We start from the raw sequence: 17,830 nt of genomic DNA, 5'->3' as shown, positions 1-17,830 counted from the left end.
GCTGTGGAGCACTGCTAGGTGGTGGAGCCAGGGGCTGCCAGTGGGACATCCAGCATCAGAGGGCCTGGGGAAGGGAAGGCTACCACGGGGTACCAGCCAGACCTGGAAACCCCACAGCACATTCTCCTGCCCCAGCTGCCCTGGCTAGGGAGATGCATCTTAATTTCTGCACAGCTAAGGCACAGCCTCTGGCTTTCACAGCTGCCTGTGGGCCCTTCATCCCCTGTAGTGCACTACAACAGCTCCCTGACCCTCTCAGCACACAGCCCCCTCCCCAGCAGCATGCAGTTGCAGGGAGTGGTGGGAAGGAGCTTCAGCAATGCACCAGGATGCTCAGGTCCTCCAGTACCTGCCTTTGAGCCACCTCAAGGCCCTAAAATGGAAGACTGTGCATGGTGTCCCCCCAGCATGGGGTTTGCTTTGTGCTGGTCCCAGCTGTGGGGTCTCTTCACGTGCCCTGTAGAGGAACCTTCTCTCCCTGCTGCCCCATATCTGGGGGCTTCCTGAGTCTCCTTCCTCACTGGCCTGAAGAGCTTGTTGGCTCAGGTGTGCTGTCTGCAGCCCAGGGCAAAGATTAACCACTCCACAAGAAGTCTTGGCCGTGACCCCCTACAAGCAAAGGAACCATGTGAGGTTCCAAACAGCAGAGGCAAACCTCAGCATGCTGAGCCTTTCCTGCTCCTCACCCTGTAGCCACTTACCCACAGGCACTGGGTTTTCTTGTGCTGCTGTCCTTCAGTCATGGGTTTTTGGAGGGTGTAACATTGCTGCTGAATTCCCACCATTATCAAGTGCCACAAATGCTTCAGCTCTCACCCTCCACCCTGGCCCTGCAGCTATGCTCCCAGAGCAAACTAACTACTCCAGCACCTACCTGCCTACAAAACCTTCCTGCTCCTGCTTAGTATGGGTGGCAACCGAGCTGCAAGATGCAATGGCTCCAAGTTCAGCGCTCCTAACTCCTGGCAGAACACGAAGGACCACCACAGGCTGCTTTCCCTGCACCTCCTGATCTCTCCACTGACGTAGGGTTTATTTCTTCTCCTTTACTTCTAACTCAAAAAGAGGCCCCTACAGGTGGGGACAGGGCAAGACCTGCTCGGAGAACAGCCTTGCTCTGTCTTCTCCGAGAACCTGGCCCTGGCAGTCCATGGCACTGCCATCAGCAGGAGCCTGTGCTCCTTTGCCCCAGCCCACAGCCCCCAGGAACCAAAGCAGATGAGCATCTCTATAGAGATACTTGGAAAGAGGGAAAGATGCTGCAATCACTGCAGAACTGCTGCATTACAGAGTCACAGATTGGGCCCTCCAAGGGCATCCTGTCCACCCCCCTGCACTCAGCAGGGACACCTCCAGCCAGAGCAGGCTGCACAGGGACACAGCAAGCCTGAGCTTGAAGATCTGCAGGGACAGGGCCTCAAGCACAGCCCTGGGCAGCCTGTGCCAGTGTCTCACCACTCTCCTTCTGCACAGTTTCCTCCTGATGCCCAACCTAACTCTGCCCTGCTCCACTTTCAAACCACTGCCCTCGTCCTACCACTCCCAGCCCTTCTGAGCAGTCCCTCCCCAGGCTTCCTGCAGGTGCCCTTCAGATTTTGGAACATAATTTTAAGGTCTCCCTGGGGTATTCCTTTCAGTAGGCCAAAGACCCCCAATTCTTTCAGCCTGTCCCAAGAGCAGAGGTTCTCTAACCCTCTGATCATCTTTGTGGCCTCCCCTGGACCCTCTCCATCAGGTCCATGTCTCTCTTGTGTCATGGGGGCCCAGAGCTGTAATTGAGTGGTGCAGTTACCTCCATACTCGAGTGACCACTCCAGTTCTCAAAAGTCATTTCTGCACACTTGAAGCGCAGGGAAAGCAGCTGCTCCTCTCTCTAGAGTAGAAAATAGGCTGTTGCTATGAGCCTAGAGCAGACACAGAAAGGCATCTCCCTTGGCAGATGTAATTCCAAGCAGCAGCTTCTTCCACTGTCCCCCTGAGGAACAGAAGAACATGCAGGCAGGGAGCTGGCAGCTGCCTGTGCAGCCTTGTTCTGGGTGCTCCCCAGAGGTGAGGCAGCCCCAGTAACAGCAGGACACAGAAGAGAAGGAGTTCAAAAAGTGTCTTAAAACATGAGGGGAGCAGTAGGTGGCTCGACACGTCCCACCAGGCACGAGAGCAGCGCTGGGGCAGCGACCCAGCTCACCAGCAGCCCGTGGGAGAGGGATGGCACAGCTCAGGCAGGGCTGTCTGCTGGGAATTTTTTCATGTGCTGAAGTGCACAAAGTGCTGAGCTGCCTCCTTCTCTGGAGAAGGGAGCCCTGCTTGCTCTCCACAGCTCCTCAACAGCAGATGGGGGCCAGGTGGAGGTCGGTCTCTTCTGCCTAAGAACAGGAGAGGAAACGGCCTCAAGTTACACCAGGAGAGGTCTCCTATGGTTGTACAGTGAATGATGGCTGGAGGTGTCCTCCTGCCTTCTGACAACAGCTCAGCAGCCTGAGGGTTGCTCCCCATCACTCCAGGAGCAGCATGGGGGAGGCAGGCAGGCAGATGGCTGCGACCACTCTTCCTGCTGCACCCTCAGCACCAGTCAGCCCTGTCACTGTCACCCTCCATGTCTTATGTCACCCACCACCCTGTGCACCCCCCTCACGGCAGCAGGGCACACCGGCAGAACACAGCCACCTTGTGCAGATCTTGACACAAACAGAGAGAGAGAGAGAGAGAGAGAGAGAGAGAGAGATCCGCGCCAGCCCGGAGCGCCTCCTGCCCCTCAACCGGGGCAGCCTCCGGGGAGGCAAAGCCAAATTCCCCCAAAGCGGGGGCTGAAAGGAGAGTTTGCAGAAGAATTGGCTCGGGTGGAGACAGAAAGCAGAGCGCGGCTCATGAATTCCACCCCCAACCTTCCCTCTGCAGGCGGCGAGGCGAAGGCCCCGCGCCCGCGGGCGGCGGCTGCGGGACACCCCCGGGGGTCAGCGGCTGCGGCATCCTGGATCTCTGTCTCTCTCGGGGCTCCTCAGGAGCTGGGCGGCACAGGGCAGCTACACTCTTTGAAAAGCCATAATGTTAGCTGGTACAGCTCTTTTATTACTGTCGATTTATATATATATATATTATATATAGCTGTTGATAAAAGAGGTCCTCTCGGGAGACACCTGTAGCCTACAGGCAAAGAAGTCTCTGACGCTGTATATTCTGTACGTGCTGTATAAACAAAGTGAAATACTGGAACCTAAGTGTCGGGGAGGGGGGGTGGGGACGGGGACACACACACAAACGCGACTCGGTGACACCTGCTGCAGGACAAGGCGGCCGGCGGGCAAGTCCCCATCGCGGGCTGCCGCGGCTCAGGCTCGGGGTCCGCATAGGAGCCACCGCCCCACTGCGGGTCCCGGCCAAAGCCACAGCGCAAGGGCCAAGCCTGTGGCTCCTTGGCTGTTTTGCCTCCTGCAAAGGAGAAAATGGCAACTCCGCGAGTGAAAGCAGCCACGACAGCAGCCACCTGGGCTCCCTATGGGGTGGGCAAAGCGCAGGACAGGGCACGGCGTCGCCCGTCACAGCCCTCAGCGCAGCGAGCCCACCGTCGCCCACCCGCCTCCCTCCTCTCCCGTCCGGGCTGGAAGCCCTTCGGCCACCCACCCCCGCCACCTGGTCAGAGAGAGCCAATGGCCCCGGGCGGGGGCTCTGGCAGCGGCAGCAGAGGTGGCGCTGAGCGGCTGACTCTTGCATCTCGTCCCTGCGCTACCCAGCAGCGAGGCGCTGGGACCCCTCCGTGCCGGCAGGGGCCGGCGGCAGCCGCTCCGCGCTTCCGTCGCGTCCGCCCAGGACTCTTGCGAACCACTGCAGACAGTCGTGGCGGCCTGAAACAAAACGAAACAAACAAAAAAAAAGAGGAAAAAACCCGAAACAGTCGTGCTGAGCTCATCTATTTTTGTATTTGTGGTGTTTTGCTATGAATAGAAGTAGTGAATCAGTGCCCCTAGAGCTGAGAATGAACTGTCCACAGCAAACCTGCGGCCGCGGGGACTACTTGTACAAACCCTCTGTTGGAAACCTTCTGCCAAAGATAAGCTCTTTGAACGACCTGTCAAATGTTGCTTCTCTCTCTTTTTTGTTTAATTTCTTTTTTTTCCCTTTTAATTGTTTTTTTCCTCTTATTTTTTCTATTTTTAATTTTATTTCTTTTTTTTAAATTTTATCTTTTTTCTTCCCCCCCTTCCTTCTTTTTTTTTTTCTTTCCTTCCGTTTCTTTTTCTTTCCTTCCTTTTCTTTTTCTTTCCTTCCTTTTCTTTTTCTTTCCTTCCTTTTCTTTTTCTTTCCTTTCTTTATTTTTTTTTAACTTTGCTCTGAATGTCATTGCAGAAGCACCTTTCTCCCCACTCTCTTTGGAAAATGGGTTTTGGGAGTTGTTTATTTTGTATCTTTTAGGACAAAGAAATATGCCAATAGTTTTATTTAGTTAGTTTTAACCAGAGCAGTAAATAGAGCAGTAGGGAGGCACAAGGCAACGTCTTGAAGGTGATAAGTGGGATCCACTAACAATCACTCTGAAAATACTCAGCTTCTTCTGGGCAGATGTGATGTGAAGCTGAGGACACTTTCCTGGCAGGAGCATCCTGGCTGCAGCTACTATTGCCACTGTGGAGCTCACCAGGAGGAGAGAAATCTCTTAATCAGCCATCTCCAGGCTGTGGGCATTTGGAACCCCTCGTGGGTAACTTCAGCCTCCTCACCGTTTATGAGCATGACACCTTGATTAGCTCTCACTAGGCAACGTGGCACATGGGGAACACCTGCTCAGGGCTGTGAGGGGCTGAATCCTGGTGAGGTCTGGCCTCCTCCCAATGCCCCCAGAAAGCACAGCAGCAACAGTAATACCACTGGCATCACAGAATCATCACAGAATGGTAGGGGGTGGAAGGAACCTACAGAGATCAGACAGTCCAACCCCACCTGCCAGAGCAGCATCACCCAGGGTAGTCCACACAGGGACACATCCAAGTGGGTTTGGAAAGTCTGCAGAGAAGGAGACTCCACAATCTCTCTGGGCAGCCTGCTCCAGCCCTCCAGCACCCTCACACCAAAGAACTTTCTCCTCATCTTGAGATGTAACTTCCTGGAGTCCAGCTTGGACCTTTTGTTCCTTGATCTCTCACTGGGCACTGCCAAACAGAGCCTGGCACCTTCATCCCAACCCCCACCCCTCAGATATTGACAGACATTGATCAGATCTCCTCTCAGCCTTCTCCTCTCCAGACTAACCAGCCCCAGGGCTCTCAGCCTTTCTTCACAGCAGAGATGTTCCAGTCCCTTCGTCATCCTCTTAGGTCTCTGTTGGAGTCTTTGCAGCAGGTCCCTGTCTCTCATGAACTGGGGAGCCCAAGCTGGACACAGCATTCCAGCTGTGGTCTCAGCAGGGCAGAGTAGTTACAATTTTCATTACTTTTAGTTTTTTTTATAGGGAAAAATCCTATTTCCCTTCTTCATCTCTTCCTCTTGAGAGAATTTTAACTGCTATTTCAGTGCTCATTTCGTTGGGCTCATGTAGTCAGGCCCTGGTTGGATGATGGTTGGACTTCATGATCTCAAAGGTCTTTTCCAACCTTAATGATTCTATGATTCTCTGGGAGGGGAGGGGGAAAACAAAATCAAAAACCAAAACAACCTTCATCACCTTCTGTGATCCCCAAATCTGTTGCAGTGGAAACACATCTTCAGCCACATCCATCTGGCTCCACTATATCAGAGAGATTTTTGGCTCAGTTGGGTTGTTCTGGGGTTGTTTTTTTTTGGGGGGGGGGGGCGTAGGATGGGGTTGGGTTTTGTTTTTCCTCCTTACTTCTGAGCACTTCACATTTTCTTTAGTTTCTTGGTCCTAAAGATCTGGAGGAATTAATTGGTAATAAAGACAGGAGGAAAGTTCCAGCAAGCTGTGAAAGGCTAGGGTGGCTTCACCAGATCAGAGAGATGTTTTGGCTTGGCTGGGTTGTTTTGGGGGTTTTTAGGATGGTAGGATGGTGGTTGGTTTTTTTTTCCTCCTTACTTCTGAGCACTTCACAATTTCTTTAGTTTCTTGGTCCTAAAGATCTGGAGGAATTAATTGATACTAAAGGTCTGGAGGAATTAATTGATACTAAAGGTCTGGAGGAATTAATTGGTAATAAGGACAAGAGGAAAGTTCCAGCAAGCTGTGAAAGGCTAGGGTGGCTCCACCCTATCAGAGAGATGTTTTGGCTCAGTTGGTTGGCTTTATTTTGTGTGTGTGTGGGGGGGGGGGGGGGGGGGATGTGGGGTTTTTTTCCCTTTTCTTTCTCCTGAGCAACTCAGACTTTTTTCAGTGTCTTGGTCCTAAGGATCTCTGGAGGAAGGGATTGGGTGATAAAGACAGGAGGAAAATGCCAGCAAGCTGTGGAAGACAGTGGTGAGAAGATCTGGGTTTTTGAATCACTGTGCATTTTGTTAATTAGTGAACTCAAATAGTTTTTTATTTAAAAGAAAAAGAAAGAAAGCAGATAACCTTTATTCCAGTAAAGACAACTGTTGATTTGAGATCTATATATATATAAATATATATATAAATATATATGAAAAAAAAGAAGAGAAATAATAATATACTATTTGAATGGTTTATAATCCTGTTGCTCTAAACTACATCCAATGGAAACCTGTTACAAGTTGTTGTCATTCCCCTGTATGAAATCAATGACTTTCCCCCCCCCTCCCCTGCATGCTGCCTGAGTATGTTGTGATTTGAATTAAGAGTTTCCATTTGAATTGCCTTATTCAAGAGGTTGTATGTTACCTAACTGGGGGGGGAGGGGGATGGGAAGGGAGGGGATGATGACCTGGCACTGTTCATCACATTACATGTGTGCTTTGATGCTGTTTCTGTCAAATTCAGAGGGGTTGTCTGTCATCTGTGTATTTTGTAGGAGACCTTTTATCTTGTTAAACTGTGCTATGTAAACCTCTCATTGCCTGAAATAGTCAGTTATATAAACCAGTGTCTCTCAGCTGTTTTTCTTCCCCCCCCCCCTCCCCAATTTTATCACATTTCCTAACACAAAAATATAGCTGTTTGTAAATCCTTCATTCATTTTGTCTATTTTTACCTGCGAGGATTTCTCTCTTTTTTTTCCCACCCTTTTTTCCTTTTTTTGAAGCTGGCAGAGGAGCAAGGAAGCTTCCCCTGAGATTTTTCAGTCGAGGCTCAGCTACGTTTACACCCCCTGGGCGAGATGCAACGAGCACTTCTCAGCAGCTACAACTGGCACTGGGGACGTGTGGTTTATGGCTGCTCTCTTGCCCGGCTCAGCCGAGCCATTATCAGCACAGAACACAATGGGCAGTGCCAAGCCAGCCGTGATGCTGCTGCTGCTGCACTCCCTGCCCTCTGGGGCAGCTGCTTCAGGCCCCACACCTCTGGCCTTGCCGTGGGATGAGTGGTAAGGGAGAGAGGGGGCAGTTGTCCCTGCCACAGCCAGGATGAGAGAGAGAAGAGATGCTACTTACTCGCCCTAGCTCCAAGGCTTGCTTTGCTGACGACAACAAGCTGGGTGGAGTGGCTGCCACAGCGGAGAGCTGTGCTGCCCTTCAGAGAGACTTAGGCAGGCTGGAGAGTTGGGCAGGGAGAAAGTTAGCTGGCTTTGCTTTCCAGCCATGGAACCAGGTTAATCCACAGCTGGTGCTCCCCACCTAGGCACCACACAAAGGTCAGATTCTCTGAAAACATGGCACGCTGTTGAAGGGACCAGCAGAAGGCAGGCTTCAGCAATGGCAGAAGGAAGTGAGGTGATCCAGTACCTCCCAGCATTGGGGTTCACCTCAGCTCCAGCCTAACCCTGCTCTCCCTCAGCTTGTAACAATTCCTCCCTGACCTGTCTCTGAACACCCTTAGGAAAAGTCTCTCTGCAGCCTTCCTGTATGATCCCTCCAGCTAGGGGCAGGCAGCTCCAAGGTCCTCCCAGAGCCTTCTCTTCTCCAGGCTGAACCCCCCCCAGCTCCCTTAGCCTGTCCCAGTGCCTGCTAGGAGTACACTCGCGCTGCTCTTGTGCCCTCCTTCAGACACTGGTGCTTGGCCACTGTGGGCACAGGGAGCTGGGCCAGAGGGAGCTGCAGTGTGGTGCAGCACTGTGCTCAGGCTCTTGTGCTGCAGTCTCTGGCCAAGGCAAACAGCTCTGTCCAGTGAATCACAGTATCAGACAGGTGGGAACAGAGCCTTGAGAGCATCAGGTGCAACCATGACCCTGCTCTGCCAAGCACTACCTCTAAGCCTCTCCCAGGAAGGGCACTGCAGCAGTTCCCTGGGCAGCCTGTGCCAGGGCCTGACCACTGCTGCAGGGAAGCATTTTTCCTCTTGTCCATCCCGAACCTGCCCTGGTGCAGCTCGAGGCCGTCAGCAGCCTGCTCTAGCGGGAGTGTCCCTGCCCACGGCCGGGGCTGGAACTCCATGATGCTGGAGGTCCCTTCCAGCCCAAGCCGTTCCACGCACCCAACACTCTTACCATAGCCACGGCTCTCTGGCGCCCTCCTGCGGCCCAAGTGGCGCCAGGAGGCGCTGGCAGCCCTGCGCGGCCTCCGACGCGCTGCTGCCCGAGGGACGGCGCCGCGGGGAGCACGGGGAGGGGGATTAACGGACGCAAACCTTCGCCGGTGCCTGGAAGAGAGGCTCGGGACCTGCTTCTCAGCCGGGAGGAGAGTGAAGAACCCGCAGGGACTGCTCGGGTAGAGGCGGCTTGGCGCGGCTGTGCCTGCAGGCTGCTCCTGCCGAGCAGCTGTCGGCAGGGTGCGGATGCTGGCAGCACACCGCGAGTGCAGCATGGCAGAGTGCAGCTCTGCTTGCAAAGCAGTGAGCAAGACACAGCTGGCTCCAGGGCTGGCTGAGCAGCTGCTGCTCCACTGCTCATGGCCAACACACCAGCACGCGTGGGCACGGAATCACAGGGACCTTTTGGGTGGGAAAGACTTTAACGTCACCAACTCCAACCACTGTCTACCTCTACCAAGTCTGGTGCTAAATTCAGCACCACATCTGCAATGTCAGATCTTTACAGTAGTAGGTTTTACAAGGCCTTGGAGTGATAGAATGAGAGGGAGTGGACTGAAGCTTGTGAGGCGAGATTTGGACCTGAGATTAGGAAGAAATTCTGTAAGAGTGAGGATGGGGAGACACTGGCACAGGTTGCCCAGGGAGGTTGTGGATGCTCCCTCCCTGGAGGTATTCCAAGGCACGTTTAGGGGCTAGAACCTATTCCAGCATCTCAGCACTCTCCCCCTGAAGAACTTTCTCAGCTCTGCTCTGTGCTCCCTCAGCTTCAAACCATTCCCCCTTGGCCTGTCTCCACACACCCTTAGGAAAAGTCCTCTGCAGCCTTCCTGTAGAATCTGCCCAGCTGGAGGAAGGCAACTCTAAGGTGCCCCCCTGAGCCTTCTCTTCTTCAGGCTGAACACTCCCAGCTCCCTCAGTCTGTCCTCATAGCAGAGCTGCTCCCAGCCCTTGGGTCATCCCTGTGGCATCCTGCTTTGCAACTCTCTCCAGCAGCTCTGTGCCCTTCTGCTGCTGGGGACACCAGAACTGGAGGCAGGATTGGAGGTGAGGCCTGAGCAGAGCAGAGTCAAGGGGCAGAATCCCCTCTCTTGCCCTGCTGCCCATACTCCTCTGGATGCAGCTCAGCACATGGCTGCCTTTTGGGCTGCATGAAGGCACTGCCAGCCCATGGTGAGCTTCTCCTCTGAATCTCTCAGTAATGCCTGCCTTCAAGGGCCAGCCTAAACTGGGTTGACCCCAGTGCTCTGACCACTCAGGCACTCAGACAGGCCCAGCTTCTGTGTGTGGCACAACACTGAATAGCAGAGTTCACATCTCAGTATGCCTCATTTCAGACTGGTGTGGAAAATTAGTGCAGGAGCTAATCTATAACTGTACAACAGCCTGTTAAAAAAAAAAAGAGAGAGTTTATTTTACATTATATACATCAGGGACCATATTTAAAAGCATCACCAATCACAACAATAATGCAGGCCATAAATCACTGTAGTTTGGTTTTTAGTGTGCATTATCACAATAAAATATAAAGAACCTATACAAAAAAAAAAGAGAGAGTCAAATGTGTGCATTTTGCTAAACCTTGGCATTTTACACACTTCATTGGAGAACAGCCATCCAAAAATACTTCTGATCAAAACTAAGCTCCTGTGATGTGTAGTAACCATTGTACTGTTTGAATGAGGTAGTAACTAAATTATTTTGGCCATGTGTTAACATCCTAAAAAAATCAAGACAGAAAGGAAACAATAAAAGTGTGAAAATCATGATAAGGCCAAAAGGAAACAGAAAAAAACCCCAGAGTCAAAATGGCAACATCTCCGAGCCATTCCCACCATGTGGAATGCTGCTCCTTTTCTTTGTGATGTGGAAGTGTTTAGGCAGATGAACAGCGCTGCAAATTGCTATCACTGTCTACACTAACAATTCAAACACCTACCGCAGTGTTACAGCCAGGTACCACTGGTCTGGGACTGACACCCAGCCAGCAAGGATTGTTTTCAAGCATACAGAAGTAACTGTGAGGAGTTCTGGTTCAATATCAAAACACAGGTGTGTTTAGCTGGTTGGTTTCACCTGGAAAACTACCCAAATGAACTCAAAACAAAACAAAACAACCAAACCAACCGAATAAAGGAGCTCTGAAGCCCAAGGGATATCCACACAGTCACAGCTTACCTTTGTGACTAAAGACATCACATCTCAAGACGTTGTGCAAACAGGAACACCCAGTGTGCTGCATCAAAAGTCAAACAAGGCTGGCAGTCTGCTCACAGCCTTGCTTGTTACACTCTCTAAAACGTTAAGATGCCTTTGCATTAGTAAATCACATAGCAGAAAACACAAGGATGGTGTTAAATGGTCTGTGTTTGTTGCTAGCATCCCAGTTCATGGTGAACACGTGAGGAAGTCCTTGAAATAGTACCCCAGCTGCTTTTTGTCTTGCTTCCTAGGTGGCTTTTCCAGCTGTACAGGTGGCACCTGTACTCACCAGGAGGGCAGCTATTTACCGACAGTCAGTGGAGGGCTTCAGCGGGAAGCTTCACTGAGAGCACTATGTACAGAGATTACATAACAGTCAATGAAGCTCTGCCCTGGGATCCTGGTGCTCGTGTGTCCATGCCACAAAGGATTCTTGGCTTCCTCTCGTGCCACAATCCATTATAAAGTAGCTCAAGTGGGAGTTACTGCAGCTTTTTCACCATCCCAGCCAGGAGTGGGCTCCTGTCCCAGTGAGCTGCTGGCCAGATGCTCCCCTCAGTAACTGTTCTCATGCCCTGCCAGGATGTAGAGGTTGCTGTTGGCTGTTGGGTTATCTGTTGGCCTGCTCTCCAGCACGACAACCCTAAATGGGAAAGCAAAAAGCCACAGACAGGTTAAGCCTTCACTTAGAAACATGCTTGGGTGCAACTGTGAAGATTCTCTCCCAGCAGCCATCCCACTGGTGGTCACTGCTCTTCCCCTGGCTGCCTCTAGCTCAAAAGGCACTCAAAGCAAGGCCAACCTCAAAGCTAGTTCAGGGTCTTACTCAGGCCAGGTCCTCCAAGGATCCTCCATAGCCTCTCTGGGCTCCTACTGCAGTGTTCAACTACTCTCACAACAATGTTTCCCTCTCTTCAATCCAGCTGGAATTTTACAGGATAGCAGAATGTTAAGAGTTGGAAGAGACCTTGGAAAATGATCCAGTCTAGGCCCTTGCCAGAGCAGGGTCACCCACGACAGGGCATAAAGGAACACATCCAGGTGGGGTTGGAAAGGCTCCAGAGAAGGAGACTCCACAACCTCTCTGGGCAGCCTGCTCCAGACCTCCAGCACCCTTACAGGGAGAAAGTTTCCCCTCCTGTTCCCCTGGCACCTCCTTTGCTCCAGCTTGCCCCCAGTGCCCCTTGTGCTGCCCTTGGCCAGCCCTGAGCAGAGCCTGGCTGCATTCTCCCGACACTGCCCTGCACATTTTTAGCACAGCAATGAGGGCAGCCCTCAGGCTCCTCTGCTGCAAGCTGCCAGCCCCAGCTCCCTCAGCCTGGCCTCACAGGGGATGTTCACTGCCTGCAGTAGCTTGAGGGCTCTGGGCTGGACTCTTTCAAGCAGTTCCCTGAGGTCCTTCTTAAACTGAGGGGTGCAGAACTGAACACAATATTCCAGATGTGGCCTCACCAGTGCAGAAGAGAGGAGGAGGAGAATCTCTTTCAAACCTACTAACCACAAACCTTCTAATTCACCCCAGGATGTAATTTGCCTTCTTGGCCCCAAGGGCACATTTTTGGCTCATGGGTATCCTCTGCACCAGGACCCCCAGGTCCTTTTCCCCAGAGCTGCTCTCCAACAGGTCAGTCCCCAACCCTCCATGGTGTTCTTTCCCAGATGCAAGCATCCTCAATCCCCAGGCAGCTGCTGGTAGCTAGGCAGATGTTCTAAAAGGGCAAGAAGGAGGACCCAGGAGGCTACAGACCAGTCATCCTGGAAGGGTGATGGAACAGCTCATCTCTGAGCATATGGAAGGAAAGAAAATCATCACAGAATGATAGATTGGGTTGGAAGGGACCTCCAATGGTCGCCTAGTCCAACCCCTCTGCAGTAAGCAGGGACATCCTCAGCTAGATCAGGTTGCCCAGAGCCACGTCAAGGTCATTTGTCTCAAGAAGTAGATCTTGAGTTGCTACAGCAAGCTATCTGGAAGTAAAGATTTCTCCAAGCTAAGCAGAAGAATCAGGGCACAGACAGGAGGACACTGCCAGAGGTTATGACTGCAGCCAAACAGGAGCTTGGCTGAGTATTTCTAGAAACTCACAAAGACAGTTACAAGAAATCACTCCTCTTTTTTTCTGAGAAACTGGTAGGGCTGAGAGGCAGACACGTGTGGAAAGGAATGAGTAAGATGGCTACAGAAAGAACAAAGGAATCACCAGAAACAAGCACAAAGAATGCTTGCGGGGGAGGAGGAACACATTACTCTTTGTATTAGCATGCCATGGTCGTTTCTTTTCCTACCTGTCAGATCCCAGGAGCCTGAATATCCTGGTGTTATCAGAAATCTCTTGTGTGATCTAGACAGAAAAACAAGACAAGAATTTACACAGAGTGCACAACTTTGTTTTAACCCAGGAAAAAGAACCGACTGTGACTGACTGATGATACCAATTTGCTGCTGATTTCCCTCTGCTAGAGAATTAACCACAGAATGTAAGTGGTTTGAAGTGACCTGCAGAGATCATCCAGTCCAACCTCCTTGCCAGAGTGGGATCACCTAGGGCAGGTCACACAGGAACACGTCCATGTGAGTCTGCTACGGAGGAACACATCCAGGGAGTCAGCTATGTCTAAACCTGACATCAAACTGGCTGAATAAAGGGAGAACACACATTTTAGAAGAGCATCTGCTGGCAATCTGACATTCTTCTGAGAACAGGAAATACCTCTTGTGAAAGCCAGGCACTAAAATCTTCCAAGTATCCACAGGCCAAGAGAAGGTGGAAGACACTAAAACCGACAGGCAGCTCATCTGATGTTGTGACAAAGGGCTCAGCAGTAGTGCAGCCACCAGCAGAGGTCAAGTTTTGGTAGCCAGTGTGAGAGGCAAGGCACTGACACTGGCATTCAAAGCATTCTTCTGAAGGGAAGACTGATGATTCCACAATCAGGCTTGAGTATTTTCCATGGCATAATGGCCCAGCCTCTTGTTGCTCTCTGCTCTGTGTGTTACACCTGGCAAGGGCTTTTGCACAGCCTTGCTAAGCAGCTGTAGCTTAGAGAGACTCCAGCTTCCAAGACTGACCTAGGAAGCTACTGGAATGATTTACTCTCTTCCAGACTACAACATAACAGAATCACAGAATGGCAGGGGTTGGAAGGCACCTCTAGAGATCACCCAGTCCAACCCCCTTGCCAGAGTGGAATCACCCAGGGCACGTCACACAGGAACACATCCAGGCAGGTTCTGAATGTCTCCAGAGAAGAAGACTCCACAACCTCTCTAGGCAGCCTGCTCCAGGGCTCCAGCACTCTGACAGTGAAGGACCTTTTCATCATGTTGAGGTGCAACCTCCTGTGTTCCAGCTTGGACCTGTTGTTCTTTGTTCCTGTACAGCACCAAACAGTCCAGCACCTTCATCCAGACACCTACCCCTCAGATACTGACAGACATTGACTGATCAGCTCCAGGGCTCTCAGCCTTTCTTCAGGGCAGAAATGTTCAAGTCCCTCAATCATCCTCTGTTGGACTCCATCCAGCAGTTCCCTGTCTCTCTTGAACTGGGGAGCCCAAAACTGGACACAGTACTCTAGATGTGGTCTCAGCAGAGCCCTAGCCCTAGCACTTTTCTTGCTGCACCCCAGGATGCCCTCGACCCTCTTGGCCACAAGGGCACATTGCTGTCCCATGCAGAACCTGCTGTCCACCAGCACTCCAGAGTCTTTCTCCATGGGGCTCCTTTCCAGCAGGATGACCTCCAGTCTGTACTGGTGCCTGGTGCTGCTCCTCCCCAGATGCAGGACTCTACACTCATGCACTTGTCCTTGGCTTTTGTCAGAAGCTGGAGTGTGAAGCAAAACAAAGTACTCACCTCATTTGAACGGAAACTCCTTCCCTGCATGCCGTGCTTCCAGAAGGCCAACACACTGTCTTGTAGACAGACTGGTGACAAAGAACACTGGGATCAGCTTTTCTTCTGAAACCAGCACCTGTATGTTCTGTTATGCCATGCTCACCCACACAGCCTGCACAATGTCTCACTGGAACTGCTGACTCTGCCTCCATGGTAGCTGCACTGCTGTATTCTTTGTTTCACAAGTGGGCTTTGAAACCATTCCCACTCCACCAGAAAAAGTTCTGAACCTGTCCTTTTGCCTAGTCCTGAACATACCCCTTCTCTTGTCTGGGAAATGCCTCCTTAGCCCAAGAGCAGCAGAAAACACAAAGCTGGATTTAAGCAGAACACCACCAGGGATACTGCAGTGACATTTTCCACTTGCCCAGCAGCTCTTGGCCACCATGGTCCTTCTGCAACAGCACGGCAAAGCCTTACAGATCCCTGCACTTCCCAGCCCACCCCTTTGGCACAAGCTGTGACAGACACATTTGAATCGTGGGAAAGAAATGGGTCTAGGGCCTTCCAGGAAGGATCTGCCCCGCCTGCATCCAGCATCCTGTCTCTGGGCAGGTATGCAGGAAGGAGAGCAGAGCTCTCTGCAGAACACTGTCAAGCCACAGGAGAACACTGGCAACTCGCTTGCGAGGAGCAGAACACCACAGCAAGTGCAGAGGTGAGCAGCTTCAAGCCCATTTACACACCCCCACCCCGCCCTCCCCGCTCCTAACCAACGGGAGCCATAGAAGTTGTATTTTCCATGACAATGTTTTTTTTGTCCTCTTCTCTGTGGGACATTAAGTTTGCAGTGTCTGAAGCTCTAAAGCTTCTCCTCATAAGTAAATTCCCTCCAACTCATTGTTTTTGTTTCTACCGTTCCTCCTCTTCTGGTGCTCCCACCCAGCACCTCTGCACACATCCTTCCTCATCTCTCCTTCAAAAGCAGGTGAAGCAACCCGGGTCTGTAACCACCAGAGAACTGTCAAAACAATTATGCTCTGTGTTTGGGCTCCACAAACTCACTCATTCAGATTCTTCCCAAGCAAACTCAATTTCCACACAGCGTGATGAGACACAATGCAGGCTATGAGCTGCTTTATGAAGTTGTTGTGAGCACACATGCTGGATGAGTGAGGCAGCAGCGATTCACAAAGTTGATACAGGTTAAGGCTGAAGGTCTCTATCACATTCCCAAGGCATTTAACCTATCAGGGAAGACTCCACTGCAGTTGCTTCTAAGGCAACACGTTGAATAGCCTAAGGAATCTTCCAGTGAGCCTTCTCACACAAGGTGAGATGCAAGAGGTAGTGTTTCAAATGCCAAAGCCTTGGCATCTCTCTTCCTGTAACAGCAAACAAGTTCATCATAGAATGTCTCCAGTTGGAAGGGACATGGAAGGATCACAGTCCAACTCCCTGCTCCTCACAGGACTATCCTAAACAAAACCATGAGACACAGTGTCACCTACACTCCTTGAACTCTGACAGGCTTGATGTCAGGACCACCTCCCTTAGGAGCCATTTCCAGTGTCTGACTCAGTGAAGAGCCTTTTCCTAACTCCAGTCTGACCTTCTCCTGATGCAGCTTCATTCTGCTCCCTTGTGTGCTGCCAGTGGTAATGGGGGACATCATCCCCCTGGTGTCCTGCTGCAGAAGCAGCAGACTACACTGAGCTCAGCACTTGGCCTTCTCTTTTCTAAGCTGAACCAAGTGACCTTTGCTGCTCCTCATGAGTCTTGCCCTCTAGACCTTTCACCATCTTGCTTGCCCTCCTCTGGACACACTCTTATGTTTTCATGTCCTTTCACTGAGGTGCCCCAATCTGCACAAGTACTCGAGGTGAGGCCATAACAATGTAATGAAGAGTGGGACAGTCACCTCCCATGACCAGCTAGTAATGCTGTGCTTGATGTACCTTGGGACATGGCTGGCCCTTTAGGCTGCCAGAGCAAACTGTTGCCTCATCTCCAGCTTGCCATTGACCCAAAGGCACAGATCTCTTTCTGCTGGGTTGCTTTGCAGCCTCTCATGCCCAGTTTGTCTGTGTGGGCAGGTGCAGAATCAGTCACTTGCTCTTGTTAAATTTCCTATGGTTGCTGATTGCCCAACCCACTCTCCTTATCAGTAAAGAAACCCAACTTACCTATGGACTCAATCTGAAAGTCAAACGTCAGCTCCGAGGAGAGCTTGCGGCTGGATTTTAACCTGCCTTGCAGATTGACAATCTTTATGCAGCCTGGACAACAAAGAGGCCATGTTAACCAAGACTTCATCTGCAACACCTGACCTGGCTTGAGGACAGGCACAGAAACTGAGCTGATACTAAAACTTACAGTCCAAGCACACCAGAATGGTATCTCTCTCCAGCTGTGTTACATGGACAACGCTGGTCTCTGTAGTGTCTGCAAAGAGAAGTGACAGGTGGATTAGCATCAAGTTTAAAAGGAAACTCCAGGAGATTCTGACAGTTTCATAAGTTAGCGTGCTGTGATCTGCTTGAAAGCATCATCTCACCACTGGCAATTCTCTTCCCTTAGAGAGGCAGGCCCACCATCCATGCTGACTGTGACAAGAAAACTGAAGCTGTAATATTAAAGTATGGACTTAATCCAACCTTTCCTGCACCAGGGCACAAAAGCCAACTCGAGAGTGAAGTGTTTATAGAACAGATTCATAGAATGGTTTAGTTTGGAAGGGATCTTAAAGATCATTTATTTCCAAACCTGCACAGACAGGGACGCCTTCCACTAGACCAGGTTGCTCAAGGCCTCATCCAGCCTGGCCTTGTTCTCCCTTCATTCTCTGTTGGCTGTTGCAAAACAAAAACAAAGGCTGAGCCTGTTCACACTAAAGCTGAATGCTGATTCCTTCTATTTTTCTTATGGAAAAGAAAAGTGGAATTTATTCCTTACTTCCAAATCTTGCTAGGGACTTTTAGATTAGTGCTTTGTTCTGGCTGCCATTTTGAGTCTTTCCATCCCTGACTCTTCCAAAAATAAGGGATTACTTCTCTCTCTAGTCTCTTCAAAGAGGAGTTACCTTCCTCTCTTTTGGGTTACAGCTGCAGCAGTCCACAGCAAATGGGGAGCTCTAACCCATGATTAGTGGACAACTCAACTCAGAAGAGGAGAGCAGCTTTGGTCCATTTGTTTGTGAACACCAAAAGTACACAAAAAGCAGCTCTAGCTAATTCAGCACTGCTGGCAGATGTTCACCAGAGAA

General features: G+C 51.0%; 1 protein-coding gene across 5 annotated transcripts in view; it reads right to left on the bottom strand.

The window, feature by feature from the left end:
* Nucleotides 1-9,913: 9,913 nt before the first annotated feature.
* MAP4K3 (mitogen-activated protein kinase kinase kinase kinase 3) overlaps nucleotides 9,914-17,830 on the bottom strand; it is a 94,601-nt gene continuing 86,684 nt past the window's right edge. For 4 of the 5 annotated variants that reach the window (XM_064146222.1, XM_064146223.1, XM_064146224.1 and 1 more), the window contains 5 exons: nucleotides 16,942-17,010; nucleotides 16,752-16,844; nucleotides 14,584-14,654; nucleotides 13,013-13,068; nucleotides 9,914-11,369 (listed from right to left, as the gene is read on the bottom strand). In XM_064146222.1, the coding sequence (XP_064002292.1) occupies nucleotides 11,282-11,369; nucleotides 13,013-13,068; nucleotides 14,584-14,654; nucleotides 16,752-16,844; nucleotides 16,942-17,010 (377 nt within the window). In that variant the 3' untranslated portion in view covers nucleotides 9,914-11,281. Of the gene's footprint in view, nucleotides 11,370-13,012; nucleotides 13,069-14,583; nucleotides 14,655-15,332; nucleotides 15,951-16,751; nucleotides 16,845-16,941; nucleotides 17,011-17,830 lie in introns of those variants that run through there. The other variant, XM_064146225.1, reaches the window with a different exon arrangement.

Source organism: Pogoniulus pusillus, chromosome 7 (assembly GCF_015220805.1).
Source record: "Pogoniulus pusillus isolate bPogPus1 chromosome 7, bPogPus1.pri, whole genome shotgun sequence".
NCBI classification, from domain to species: domain Eukaryota; kingdom Metazoa; phylum Chordata; class Aves; order Piciformes; family Lybiidae; genus Pogoniulus; species Pogoniulus pusillus.
This window is presented reverse-complemented; position numbering and strand designations above follow the sequence as displayed.